This window comes from Acomys minous (genome assembly GCF_964271855.1).
Source record: "Acomys minous genome assembly, chromosome: 7".
In the NCBI taxonomy this organism is placed as follows: domain Eukaryota; kingdom Metazoa; phylum Chordata; class Mammalia; order Rodentia; family Muridae; genus Acomys; species Acomys minous.
This window is the reverse complement of record NC_140488.1, coordinates 109634066-109649560: the sequence shown is the minus strand read 5'-3', so window position 1 is coordinate 109649560 and position 15495 is coordinate 109634066. Positions and strand designations below refer to the sequence as shown.

The following is a 15495-nucleotide window of genomic DNA, read 5'->3' as shown; positions in this document are numbered from 1 at the left end:
GAAGTGCTATTTTGATGTCTCCTCAGTAAAGCATTGCACAAGAGCCAGCAGGAGGTCCTATGATGGATAGATCAGCTCATGCCCCCTCAGTGAACTCATGATTTAGTAATGAGAAAGTCCCGGAGAGAAATATGAAGCCAACCAGTATCTCCAGGTTTTGCTCAAAACCAGCAACTTTCCACCTGACATCACTACTTTGTCTTCTCTCTTTGGGCTTTGCCTTCATCTCTGAACAGCGTTTCTCTTTTCTTGTGTTTGACCTCTCATTTAAACGTCTGCAGCTCATTCAAATGAGAAGGAAGGTGGACCCATCAAGTTCACTTTGTTTCCTAAAAATCATCTAGAGACATGGAAACTCTGCTTGTTAAGATTCCAAGTGACAAAAACATGTAGTGTGGCTGTGTCAAACCAAATAATGTACATCTTAAAAGTCATTCAAGGATCTGATTTGAGAGCACATGACCAAATTAGACTCTTAATTCTATAAAGCCCAAATGTTGCTTATTTTAAATCAACTTATAAAATAACTGAAAATGCCTCCCTTTCTTTTATTAAGCAGTAATAGAACATCTTGAGCACTTACACTGAACTCCTCTAATCTTCATTGCCCAGTTACAGAGTCTGGTGACTGTAGGGTCACTGTGTTAGTTACTTTCCACAGTGATGGGATCAAATACCTGGCAAAAGCAACTTAAGGAAGGAATGAAAGGTTTATTTTTAGCTCAAAAGTTCAAGGACAGTCTATCACTGTGGAGGAAATCAGGGCAGCCAGAGCTTGAGGCAGCTGGTCACATTGCATCCACAGTCAGGAAGAAGATAGAAAATGAGTGCCAGTACTTAGCTCACTTCTTCCTTTTTATGCACTTTCAGACCTAAGGTCATGGAATAGTGCTAACTATAGTTAAAGTGGTTCTTTTCATCTCAAGTGACCTATTGTAGAAGTCCCTTACAGAAGGCATGTTCATTCTACATGCAATTGCCTTCCTAATTCATTGATGGTTAAATTGAGTAACAGAGAGCAAAGTAAAGATGTGAGAATGGCTAGAAGGGGGTTGGAAACAGGATTCAGAGGAAAAAGATAATATAATCTGTTTAAAGCAATGTACTTACTGTTTTGTATCTCTGTTGTAATCACACATACGCATACTTTACAAGATAGAAGTTATTCATAACTATTGAACATCATTTAAGTAGGAATTATTTGTTGAATACACCAACCTGGAGTGTGAGGTAATCAGCCAGGATCTGGATAGGATGGTACAAGTCTGACAGTCCATTGACAATTGGGATGGATGCTTCTTTAGCCAGGATGTCCAAATCTGATTGTTTATACACTCGAGCTAACACTGCATCTGTCATGCTAGATAACACACTGTGGCAAATCAAGAAGAGACATTCTAAGCAAGTTTTGCTTAATAGCCCCTTCTTCAATACAAGCTCTGTACAGATATGAATAAGTGCTAATAAATTATAACGAATAGTACAATATACCTATGAACCTGAGAGATTGAAAAGCTAACACTAAATACATCGTCATCATAGAGGACAGATGTTGTTCCACCCATATATTATCTAGTGACCATGTTACATTTTTTTTGTGGAGAAATCAGTTGTGAACCCAGCAGACATGATGATCACTTATTCCTGATAAATGCCAGTTTGTCAGTTTCTAAAGTTTAAAGGGACAAGACCAAACAGCAAGACATTCAAAGAAGCATTAATGACCTGGTGTGTGGCTAATTTTCTTTTACATTAATCCACAGGGAGAAAGTTTTCATTGTTTCCATAAAATACAAAGCATCCAGTAGTAGCCATGGAAACCCACACAAAATCTCTAGGGTATGGTACTTAGGGATCAGTGTTTTTTGTTTATTTGCTTGCTTGCTTTTAATTTCCAAGTGGATGCCAATTTTCAGTGAAGGCTGAAAACCCAAACTAGCACATTGCTCTTCATATCAGTATTGGCAGCTGTTCAGTATCTCACAGTCCACCCAGATTTACTGACATAATCTCCATTGTGACTAGATCCCCAAGTGGCAAACTTGCCCATGAAAATTGGAGGTTCTTAATGAAGAGGGAATCAAAGCTACCATATTTTAAAAATACCATTGAGTCTTTTCTTAGGATCTTAACAAGGTAGGAAAAAATTCAAGAGTAAGCACTGCTTCTAAGGTAAGAGCCTGTAATGGATGAGTCAATTAAAAAAAAAAACTTCTCAAATACTCTGAGTATAGAATGATTCACTAGTAAATATTTCCCAGTAAAACTTCCTGCATTAGAGCAACCAGCTGCCCCATCTATCTGATAACTTGAGATACGGTACTTTCTGTTACTACACAGATGCCTGCATCCCAAATATAGAGGATGACTTCTGAATTCCTCAGATGTTTCAGATAATCTTCCGAAGTTTAAGAACCATAGTAATCTTAAAATAATTTTAGATCTGCTTGCCCTCTCTGAGAATCATAATACAAACCTTCTTCCCCATAGAATGCAAGTTTCTAACTCTACTGTAAGGAAGTAACTTAGCAGAAGTAGACAACTCAGTACAATCTAAATCACATTGAGCTAATCGGTCCATATTTAAAAGGAATAAAGTTTGTGATAACTACAATCTCATAAGAGAAGTGCAGGAGTATTGTTCCACTTTATATGCCATATTTTAAACTTCTTAAAGTGTATACAGATGCCCCCAAACCCAGTGGTTTTGCCTAGGTCCCACCTCTTATACTTTCATCACCTCCCAATATCCCAGCAACTCATGATCCATCAATAAATGTGTTAATCCATTGATGAACACACGTGATCCAATCACTTCCCTAAAGTCCGACCTCTGAATATTTCTGCAATACTGACTAAGCTTTTAAGACATGAATCTGCAGGGGATATGCCCAATCCAAGCCATAACAATCCTTGTAGTGGAAAAGTACCCAGGCACAGGGAGGAAGGTATCTCTGGTTTGAAGACTTATGCAGTTGAAGGCGAGAGGAAGATAGCTCTGGACATGGTCCTGGATTTGGAGTAGACAACTGCTGTGTAATATCTCTCAGTAGGATTACACTCGAGAAGGTTCTCTACAAAGTACCATCACAAAGAACCTGGAAGTGGAATCTAGCCTTCAGAAAGCAAAATCGACATATGCAATATTCCAGGTGCTGAGCCATTTTGGAGAGGTGTGAATGAACTCATGAAATGCCTGCTAGCATACACTCTACACGTTTCAAGGTACAATAAAGGAATATAAGGATTAAAAAGCTCGCAGAAGAAACTAGGAGTGTTAAGTCAATAGACCACTTGTCTAATATACATGGGACTCTAGTTCTGCTCCCATCACTGAGGGCAAAAAGTCAGGCGTGATGGTGCACACCTGGGCTTATAGTACTCTCAAGGTTTAAGTAGGAGGATCACCACCATTTCAAGGCAAGCCTTGGTTGGGTGCATAGTAAGACAGCCCAATACCACACACATGTATACAATACTGAAATAAATACACGTCCTATGCAGGGTAGAAAGAAAACTAATATTTGGGATAATCTCTTCATGATCATGCAGAGTTAGAGTCAGACTAGAAGGTTGTGATGACAAAATGGTATAACATCCTTCAAGAACGTGCACTTCTCACTACTGATCCATTACAGCTATTCAAATCCCTGAAAGAATACTTGTATTGCAATAAAGTTACTCTTGTGTTAAAAGTGAGGGTGAAAATGAGATAACAACGGGGTATGTTATACCGGAAGGATTAAGATTTCATACACATATGAAGTATTTTCCTTTGATCTCTCAGTTAATTACCAACAGTGACAGTACAGAAGCGGCTGTTTTTACCCCCTAAGTTCCTGCAAGCATCCTTAGCACAAAGAGTCTGACCCTTAACATTGTTCTAATTTTTAAAAATGTATGGAAAGGGAATTATTATAGGCTCTTCAGTTCTTTGTCCTTGGCAGGATAAAATCAGAACAGGTCTGTCACATCATACTGTTGGCAGAAAGCAGGAGAGGCTTCTAAATGGCAAGGGCGCTGCTAATGAGGAGGAAGTCAACTTAAAGGAGCTTCCGTTTGCTTTTTCTATTTTCTCATACGAGTATCCTAGATTTTCCCTCCATTTATGTATTTATGTGTTTGTTTATTTATTTATTGAATCACATTACATCCTGATCCAGCCTCCAGTCCACCTGCATCCTCTCCTCCTAATTCCCCCCTTTCCTTCCTCCCAGAGAACAGGAAGCCCCCAATTAGTAGCAATCCACCCAGGTATGTCAAGTCAGGACTAAGCACATCCTCCCCCATCAGGGAATGACAAGGCAGCCCAGCTAAGGGAAAGTGACCCAGTAGTAGGTAGCAGAGTCAGAGACAGCCTCTACACCAATTGGAAAGGGGCCCACATGAGGACCAAGCTGCACACTTGCTGCATATGTGTAGGGGGCTTAAGTTCTGTCCATGCAAACTCTTTAGTTGGTGGTTCAGTATCTGTGAACCCCCATGAGCCTAGGTTAGTTGACTCTGTAGGTCTTCTTGTGGTGTCCTTATCCCTCCAGCTCCTCTCTCCTTCCTCCCACTCTTCCACAGCACTCTGCAAGCTTGGCCTATTGTTTGGCTATGGGTCTCTGCATCTGTCTCCATCATCTGCTGGATGAAGCCTTTCAGAAGACAGTTATGCTAGACTCCTGTCTGCAAACACAGCAGTGGTAGGCTCCCTCCTGTGGGGTGAGTCTCAAGCTGGGCCAGTCACTGGTTTGCCATCTCTGTTTCGTTCTTGCCCCTATGCTTCTGTAGACAAGATACATTTTGAGTCTAAGGTTTTACATGTGGGTTGGTGTCCCTCCCCCTCCATTAGGAGTCCCACCTGGCTACAGGAGGTGTCTACTTTATCCTCCTTAACACCTGTTGCTTGGAGTCTCAACTAGGGTCAATGTCATAAACTCCCAGGAACCTTCCCTGTCTCTGTTATGAGCTCCCCCAGTTGCTGCTCTCTCTCCCAGTTCTTCTCCTCACCCACCTTCCTGATCCCCACTCCCATTATCCTCCCCACCCCATCTCCCACACAGTTTCCTCCTTCTATCTATTTTGGATATCTATTGGATTTCTTGTTCTGAGTGAGACTCAAGCATCCTCCCTCGGGCTCTCCTCGGCTTCTTTAGGTCTGTGGATTGTAGTATTGTTATCCTCTACTATATGGCTAATATCACCTTATAAGTGATTGAATACCAACTGTGTCTTTCTGGGTCTGGGATAATCTTTTCTAGTTCTGTCCATTTGCCTGCAAATTCCATTATTTCCTTGATTTTAATGGCTGAGTAGACGCAATCAAATTGAAGACTCAGAAATAAATCCAGAAACCTATGAATACTTGGTTTTTGACAAGCCAAAACCACACAATGGAAAAAAGACAGAATCTTCAACAAATGGTCTAACTGAATGTCTACATGTAGAAAAATGCAAATAGATCTATATTTATCACGCTGCACAAAACTCAAGTCCAAGTGGATCAAAGAACTCAACATGAAACCAGATGCACTAAATCTATTAGAAAAAAAACATGGGGAAGAGCCTTGAAATCATTGATACAGGAGACAACTTCCTGAACAGAGCACCAATAGCTCAGGCTTTAAGATCAACACTTAATAAATGGGACCTCATGAAACTGAAAAGCTTCTGTAAGGCAAAGGACACTGTCAACAGAACTAAAAGCCTACAGACTGGGAAAAGATCTTTACAAACCCTACACCTGAAAAAGGGCTAATATAAAAAATATATAAAGAACTCAATAAGTTAAACACCACCAAACCAAATAACCCAATTAAAAAATGGGATACAGAGCTAAGCAGAGAATTCTCAAAAGAGGAATCGCAAATGGCCATAAAGCACTTAAAGAAATGCTCAAAGTCCTTAGTCAACACAGGGAAATGAAAATCAAAAGAACTCTGAGATTCTATCTTATACACGTCAGAATGCCTAAGATCAAAAACTCGAATGACAGCAAATGCTGGCAAGCATGTGGAGCAAGGAGAACACATCTCCATTGCTGGTGGGGGTGCACACTTGTACAACCACTTTGGAAATAAATATGGCAGTTTCTCAGGAAATTAGGAATAGATCTCCCTCAAGATGTAGCTATACCACTCCTGGGCATATACCTGAAAGATGTTCCACCTTAATGCAAGGAAACTTGCTCAACTGTGTTCATTGCAGCCTTATTCATAGTAACCAGAAATTGGAAACAACCTAGATGCCCTTCAACTGAAGAACTGATAAAGAAAATGTGGTCCATTTACACAATGGAATACTACTCAGCTATTAAAAACAGGGAGCTTCCATTTTTAAGCTATAATTATTCATAACAGTAAATATTATCCTGTGTGAAACAAGTTTTATTTGTAAAATGCCATGGTACTTTCAAGAAATGAATTAATACAAAGAAAATGTACAAGTGTAAAAGAGAAATACAGAATATAAATGAATACTACATACATACATACATACACAGTATACATATATGTGTGTGTGTATGTATGTAGTTTCAGATAGATGTTTTATGGGTATTTTGTTAAGTATATTTTCTGACTATTAAGCATATATATATATTATTTTCAATCTGCTTAATCGATAATGAATTAACATAATTTATCAGCCAACTGGTCCTAGAAAAAGAAACTGTTCCAAAACTAGGCTCCATCAGCATTTGTGGTCATCTACAAAAGAGAAGCAGTGGATACTCCTGCAGTTAGCGGCCACCATTTGCCATGTGCCTTCAGATGCGATGGAACTGTCGTTCCAAAATAAAGACTTAGTGAACTGTCAATCTAAGGTTTCAAATTCACTTTCCTCTTCCTCAATAGGGAAAGCTTTTCATGGCTTAACTAATTCTAACACAATGCACAGAAACAAGGGGTATGTATGCTTTACCTGTTTTTTCTCCTTTATTAATTTATTCTTGTTACATCTCGATGGTTATCCCCTCCCTTGTATCCTCCCATTCTTCCTTCCCTCCCATTTTCCCCTTACTCCCCTCCCCTATGACTGTGACTGAGGGGGATTACCTCCCCCTGTATATGCTCATAGGGTATCAAGTCTCTTCTTGGTAACCTGCTGTCCTTCCTCTGAGTGCCACTAGGTCTCCCTGAGAGAGGACAAGAGTCTTGTGTTACAAAGCTGTGGCAATGGGTCATTACTGTCAGAAATTAAAGGCAAACAAATGGACCCAAAAGAACACCTCATTTTCAACTTTTCTCTTTCTTTCTTTCTTTCTTTCTTTGGGGGGGGGGTTTTGGACAGGGTTTCTCTGTGTAGCCCTGGCTGTCCTGGACTTGCTTTGTAGACCAAAGTCAGCAATCCGCCTGCCTCTGCCTCACCGATTCCTGAGATTATAGGCGTGTGCCACTGTACCCAGCTCAAAATGTTTTTAAAAACCCAGAATGGATATGAAGTATAGAAATAAGGATCCTGTGGTAAACAGAATAATGGGTCACAAAGATGCCCATGTCCAAATCTTCAAAACCTTCACATAATGAGTTGGACAGATATACTCAAAAACCAAGACGGCTTTGCAGAGACTCATTTTGACATCTTATGGAAGAAGAGTAAAAAGGGGTGAGGATAAAGAGATGTGGCTAGCCTGAAAACTGGGCATTTTGAGGATACTTGGGTTCTGCTTTCCAAAAGATTGAGTGTAGACTGTGGATGAGAAGAGAAGGAGTTCAGTGGAAGCAAAAGAGGGGAAAAAAAACCCAAAACAACAAACAAAAACTCAGCAGAATTATATTGGATGAGTGAGAAAAGTGTCCCTGAGCATCTAGAACCTCAGCTAGGTGCTTCACGCCAGCAGGTAAAGCCTCTTGCACCCTGAAGTGGCGTTTATAAAGGGGGAGTTCCCCTGATTGGACTCGATACTCTCAGATGCCTTTATAAGAGAGAGAAAAGAGATGAGTGAAAGAGAAAAGAGTAATCAGAAGTTTGGGAGTGAGCTGAAGGATGTGGGAAACTTCTGGGAACTGGAAAAGGCAAGGTTTCAAATCTTTCCTGGAACCTACAGAAGGAGACACCTCTTTTAAATTTCTGACCCTCAAAACAGGAAGTTCACTTTCTAATGCATAGGACGTGACATTTGGGATAGTAAGTTAAAGAAGCAACAGGAAACGTAGTCCCATAACAAAAGTGAAAGTGTTGCTATAATATACAAAGCCCAGTAGCCAATACCTGAAGTTCAACTCACCTTGATCTTAGCAACCAGTACTCACTAACCAATCAGAATCAAGTGCTTAATGATCCCTGTCTTCCTGAGATTAGTTTTTTCTTTTCATCCTAGTCAAACTATTCAAACCTTGAGAGGATGTGAAAGCATATAAAGCCTAATAATGTTTAAATCCCAGGGGGGAATAAAAGAAAATAAGATCAAAATAAATAGGAGATATAGGAGGAAATAAAATAATATCTATGAAACTAAGTAATAACATTATAGCCTGTTTTATCATCAAAACATTACTTTGCTCTGTAATCAATGTGATATTTATGGGTACATTTTCTTTGTAAAATGCTTAGAGCATTCAGGGAAATACGAACTAGTAAGCTGTGGTTAAATATCGAAAGCTTCTGATTAAGCTTAGAATCAATGGAAATGCTTGAGATGTGCTTTGTTCACTTACTTTACATTTGACTGTATAAGCATTATGGACCTGTTTTTTCTTTTTGTAGAGCTACAGATAGAATCCAGGACCTCATGCACGCTCCAAGTGCATTACCACTGAGTTATGCAGCCCACCCTTACATGCAAGCTTTTACAGAAACACAAACTCGAAGGCACTTCAGAGTCACCAGGGAGCGCGCAAAGCACCATCAGCTCTGTGTCTCAATCAGAGGGTCTGGTTTGAGATTCAAGAATTTGCATTTCTAACAAGCTCCCAAGGGTTGCCTATGCTTTGATTTGGTCACTACTTTTTACAGCAATGGTAAATGCTTGATGAATTCAAATGGTTTAGTAGATCGGACCGTAAACGAATAACCGTATAAGGAGTATTGCTGTGCTCACAAAAAGTTCCTTGGACATTTGTGCACAGCAAAAAAGGAAGCGTGTCAAACTTTATGGAAAGCATCACTTGGTCCTCCTTTAGCCATAAAAGCTGCAGGTGAGGTGGCATTTAGTGGCGGGAGCCACCTGGGAGAAGCAGCTCCTAGAATGGGTTTTGCATTAGAAACACTTGGGGGAACAAAGATCCTAAAGATGCTTTGTGTGATTAGTGTGTTTTCCACAGCACTGGTTCCTTCATGCTTAAAGTTGCTAGAAACAGAATTCACACTTTTTATGCTTTCAGGCTAATAAAGATTATTATAGAGAATAAACAAACCTTTTCCTTGAAACCAATGACAAGCTTGCTGCTGGAGCTGGAGGCTTCCTGCAGCTCCTCATTTAAAAGCCCAGCTTTAAACATCTTAAGAGCTTTATTATACTTGTTGCAAATGAAAGGCTGACAAGTTAAAAATACTTCCTGGCTCTGTAAAGATTTGTCATTTTGGTCTTTTTTCATTTCTATCGAGTGGAAATAAAGTTCTGCTTGAGTTTTAGTAGATTCCTGCAAGTTTTCAAATGCTCTCAGGCCTCTGCCAACAATTGTCACAAAACAGCTTTGGCCAAATCTACATTTCCTCTATTTAAAAGGTCCTGCACACACCAGTGTACCATAAGTATTTGATAGCCAATCTTGGAATTTTTCAAAAATATATAGAGCTTAAAATATTTATTCATACTCTTTGGCTAAATGTTTGATACATCAAACACCATTTTTTCCTTTCTGTACAGTAAAAGAAAGGAATGGTTAAGGATTTGCAATGGAAAGATTAGGACAACAAATTTCAACCCTGATGAAATGGTGTGGTATCATTTCCAATAATATCTTTGAGTGGTTGTTATCTAAGGGAGTGCTACTGTAATAATCAGAAGATAACTGTATCACTCATCAAAAGAAAAATTTCTGCTTGTGGTGATGGTGGTGCATGCCTTTAATGCCAGCACAAAATATGCTGGTGCAGGAAGTTTGCTGGAAGTTCATGGGCAATTTGGTTTACATAGTTATCTCAAGGCCACCAAGTGATACATACCAAATCTGTCTCCAAAAAGTGAGTGGGGTGGGCTAGGAATATAGCACAGTGAAAGAGTGCTTACTTACTAATGAGGCCTCAGCATGGCATTAAGAAACATTCTCTCAGATGTGATTTTAATCACTAATCAAAAGTGGCATGTAGCCTCTCACAATAATGGCTAAATCTTGGCCCTGATTTTTAAAAATGAGATGATTCTGGAGTGTCTTGTCATCCAAGATGAATGGGGATTGTTTCAAAATGAGACAATTGGAACACACGTCACATTTTCTAAGCATGAGGCAATATGTACATCTATAAGGAAAACAACTGTGTGTATTGAAATTTCCATATATATTAATATATTAAAACCCTTGAGTTAAAAATAGAATTTTAAAAATTATAACAAGAACAATTTCCAGCCAATTTGAAAGAGATCTCTCCTGCTGTATAAGTTCTTGGTCAGAAAAGCCAGACTATATAAAAATGGAAAAAGGATGTTCAGTACATGAAGAGTCATTTGGGGCTGGAGAGACTGCTCAGTGGTTAAGAGCACTTGTTTCTCTTTCAAAGGACCTGGGTTTGATCCCCAGCACCCACAATGTGTCTAACAATGATTTCTAATGGGATCAGATGCCTTCATCTGATGTTCAGGTATGCATGTAGACAAAGGCACCCATTATGTGAATTACCTATACATGAATTACATAAACAAACAGATTTGTAAAAAAAATAACAACAACAACAAGCATGAGTGCCCTAATGATTGGCATATCCATGCAGGACTCTGACCATCTTGAAAGGGTAGTATGGAAGAAACTTGCCAAGGGTGGTTGATCTAAATGAATCCTTTCCAGCAAATAGTTTCTGTTGTTCTTTGGTATGGTTTACTTCCGTGTAAGACTGGAAACTTATTTGATAATTAACTCAGACACCCTTAAAAACAAAACAAAATAAATAATCAAGCCTCACATGGTCCCAGGGAGTTTTGGTACAGAGTCTCTGGGATTAAGGCCATGTCTTGAGACAGATCTTGAGAGTCAGTGTGGGTGTTGATGAGACAGACAATCACACAGCAGTTTCATGCCTTCAAGAACTTGTTGAGGAATATCTGACATTGATATATGAAAACTAGCCACAGGTGCCCTGAGAATACAGAAAGAGGTATAGAGATAGAGACACCTCACAGGTTACAATTTATTAGAGATTTATTGATCATCAAGTGAAGAAGCAAGACTTGAGTAACAGGGAATGTGTTCTTATAGAGTTTCAGACCAGGCTCAGGTGCCTATTTAGCATATCAAAGTGGTCTTGGCTTCGACATTCTCCCAGTAGCCTTCAGTCACTACCAGTTAAAGGTGTGGCTGGCATACCCAGCCTTCAGCCATTTCCAGCCCAGGAGATGGGCTTCTCCTTTCCCAGAGGCTCTTTCCTATGTAATCTAGACTCTGCTCTCTCTCTCTCTCTCTCTCTCTCTCTCTCTCTCTCTCTCTCTCTCTCTCTCTCTCTCTCTCTCCCTCTCTCTCCCCCTCTCCTGTCCCTCCACCCCTTCCTTCTTTCCTCCCTCTCTCCCTCTTTCCTTCTTTGCCTCTCCACCATTTCTCTCCCCCCACCCAATCTCCCTGTCTGCATGGCAATTTCCCTGGCCCTGTTCTTTGGGACTGGTGAAGCTGCTGCAGAGCTACCCCGAATAAACCTGGTTTTTCTTTTAATTTTTCATTTGGCTCAAATTGGCTTATTTCATTGGTAGAGAAAACCTATTAGTTCTTAAGTATAACCAGGGCAAAAGTGGCTGGCAATCAAGCTGAAACATACCTGAGCATATCCTGATACAATTTAACTTTAAAAACATTAGCCACAGTGCCAGAATTTGGTTGTAAAGTTCTATATTGCTCTCATGTTTGTGTGTGTGTGTGTGTGTGTGTGTGTGTGTGTGTGTGTGTGTGTGTGTGTATCTATAAATATAAGAATGTCTAAGGGGACAGTCATGATGGCCACAAATTAAGATGTTCACAGCGAGGTCAGGTAGATTCTCTATGAGGTTATAAAGGCCACAGCAAATGAAGGGTCCTGTGATTCTTCTTGCCCCTTGTTCCTATCCTACCCTCACACAGATTGTGTACTCCCTGGGCTCCAGGTCCTTACAAGTGACATGTATTACTTGAATAGCCGACAAGGAAAACAGTGGGAGGAAATTTTGTTGTGCAAATTGACAATAGTGAGAACTTTAGAATCATTTTTCGAGGTGGCTCTTTTCTTTCTTCTTTTTCTCCCCAAACACTTCAAGGCCCTAACAGCACACACAGGCAGTCTTTCCTGTGTAAATTGACCAGTACTCTTTAATTGAAGACTCTCCAGAAAAAGAAAAGATCAGCCCTCCAACACCTCTAACTAGATTAAAATAACCTTGGCCTGTTTGGATTATATTAAGAATAAAATTTGATAAAGAAACAAAAACATGTAGTTTCAGGAAACATACATGTAATCTTTTCAAATGAGTTGGTGCTGAAGAACAAGGGATGAATTCATTTGCCATATTTATTTCATGTTGAACTTACCTGTGAGGATAAGATTGCTTTGGCTTAGGTGTTAGCTTCTGAGTCTGAGGATCCCAAAGAAAAACCTTTAAGGTAGAATAGTATTCAGAATGACATCCTCCTAGTGTGCCTTAGTACTTGTAGAGTCATGTCTGTGAAAGCTGTCTATGAAACTACAGGAGATTAAACTAAACCAGAACTGGCTTCACTCAACATTACATGAAGTCCTTTTGGGCCTACATCCTTTACAACATGAACTCATTCATTTTACAAAGTAGGAGACTGTGAATTAGAAATAACTGGTCCAAACCATAGGGGCTAGTATGTGGGAAAGCTTTGAGTGGAGCTCAGAACTGGCCCTGTTTTAAAGCCCTTGCTCTTCACCCTACACCGTGGTTTTCTTTAAGAGAATTGGAGCCTGATGCACGCTTGAAGAACCTAGTTTTTGTGACCATTTAGCTAAGGTTATGCAACTGTTCTGGATACATCAAGGTAATTTATTAGTATCTAATTAGGCACATATTCTTGTTAGGTGCAATTTTGAAAATGTTGTACAAAAGGCTAAGAAATGTTACCTTTCTGATGTTAATGCCACTAACACAAATACTTTTACCATGATACTCCATCTTTTTGCAGCTTCTTTTCAATATCATGATGATGTAATCCTCTCTTAACTCTTTCCCATACTCAAATCCTTCCCTAAAGCTCATCGTTTGAAATATCATCATGGCTCCAATAGGAAATTCTCCTACACTGCTGCAAGTATAAGTGTATGATATATATGGCCAGAGCGGCTTGACTGGTGTCCCCTCAAAACATCTGTCCATCCAGAAACTCCTAATGTGGCCTTACTTGAAAGCAGGGTCTGTGGAGTAAGATGAAATGATAGTAAAGGAGGGGAAATCCTAAAGCCAATGCCTGCTGCTCCTGTTGAGGGGAGAAAATACATAGAAACACACAAAGAAAAAAGACAATGTGAAAATAGAAGCTCTCAAATATGAGGCACCAGAGTACGTGAGAAAGTCATACCCCACTCTCCACTCTACTGTGGAGAATGTTCTGTCCATTGGCTAGATCTGGGTAGGGGTTCGAAGTTTACCACCTGTATTGTCCTTGGCTGGTGCCATAGTTTGAGCAGGACCCCTGGGCCCTGCCTATCATAATGTTCTACTTGTAGGTTTCTAGGACCCTCTGGATCCTTCTACTTTGCTATTCTCCCATGCTTCTCTCATCTAGAGTCCCAATAGGATGTCCTCCCCTCTGTCTCAGTTTCCCAGTAAGTGAAGGCTTTCGTGGGACATGCCCCTTGGGCTAGTATGCAGATATAAGTGAGTATATACCATTTGAGTCTTTCTGCTCCTGGGTTAACTCCATGTCCCCTGGAGGGGGAGACCTGGTGGCACTCAGAGGAAGGACAGCAGGTTACCAAGAAGAGACTTGATACTCTATGAGCATATACAGGGGGAGGAAATCCCCCCTCAGTCACAGTCATAGGGGAGGGGAACAAGGGGAAAATGGGAGGGAGGAAGAATGGGAGGATACAAGGGATGGGATAACCATTGAGATGTAACAAGAATAAAAAATTTAAAAAAAAAATGAAAATGGAAGCTCTCCTCCTTCTGATCCTTTTATCCCCAAACTCTTCCATAAGACTCTGTGAGAGGCCGCGCTCACATTCGCCATTACAAGATGGCGCTGACATCCTGTGTCCCATGCTGATAAACAACTAATCTGCGCATGTGCGAAGGGATTTTCCACTTGTTGTGCTCTGCCTCTCCCGTGGCGTCATCTCGCCCGATGAGCAACAGCCAATCAGGGACTGACATATCCTAAGCGGAGGACAGTTTCCTATATAAGGGATGGGTTTCTGCTGTTTGGGGTCTCCATTTTACTTGCTGTAAGCTTATGCTCTCCCTCTCAAGATGCATTAAAGCTTTACTGCAGAAGGATCCTGTGTGTGTGTGCAGCGTCGTTCTTGCTGGCGAGATGGTAACGCAAGCCACAAGACTCTCCACAAGAAGAACAACAGAATCAACAAATCTAGGTCCAGGGGGCGGATAGGCAGCTTAGTCTCCATATGGGCCCCCTATTAAGAGGAGCAGGGGTTGTACCTGCCATGGACTCTGTTTACTGTTCTTTGATCACTTCCTCTTGGGGGGGGTGCCTTACCAGGCCACAGAGGAAGCAGATGCAGGCAGTTCTGATGAGACTAGATAGGCTGGGGTCAGATGTTAGGGAAGAACAGCTCCCTGTCCCTGAGGACTAGGGGAGGGGGGAGAGGAAGAGGGAGGGATGGGGGAGACTTTAAGGAGAAGATGGAGGGAGCTACAGGTGGGAGGTAAAGGGAATAAATGTTTAAAAGTAAAAAAAAATAATAAAATAAAAGAATTTTAAAAACAAAATGGAAGCTGACGTTGAAGTGATGCAGCTGTGAGTCAAGAAGTAGGAAAAACTGCTGGGAGACACCAAAAAGGGAGCCAGGATGCTGGGGACCCATGGATATGACTTTTCTATCCTCTAGAATAGTGAAAGAATAAAGCAACGGCCTCTTCTAAGTTTACGGCAATTTGTCATGGTAATTCTAGGAAACTAATACAGTGGCTGTTTTAGTGTCCCAACCGCAGAACACTCTCACAGTCGCTACCATAAGTGAATTACGTGTGTAGTGAAACTAATTAGAGTAGAACAACATCGCACTGTTTAGTTTTTATATGAAGCCTTTCATACTTATTGCTCCTGAAGCCATATCACTAAGTACTGTACTAAAGTGAAAATGACTGTGAAGCCATTACGCACCTTTCAATGGTGCACTCAGCACATTAGGCATGAACAGCTGGCATTATGGAAGAAACACGAAGCCGTCTAACTGGAGAGGGAATGTCCCGCT

General features: G+C 40.6%; 1 protein-coding gene across 3 annotated transcripts in view; it reads right to left on the bottom strand.

Annotated features, from left to right (window-relative positions):
- Positions 1-15495, bottom strand: part of OTC (ornithine transcarbamylase) — a 120203-nt gene that overhangs the window by 17528 nt on the left and 87180 nt on the right. For all 3 annotated transcript variants that reach the window (XM_084788997.1, XM_084788996.1, XM_084788995.1), the window contains one exon: positions 1219-1372. In XM_084788997.1, coding sequence (XP_084645123.1) covers positions 1219-1372 — 154 coding nt within the window. The remainder of the gene's footprint in view (positions 1-1218; positions 1373-15495) is intronic.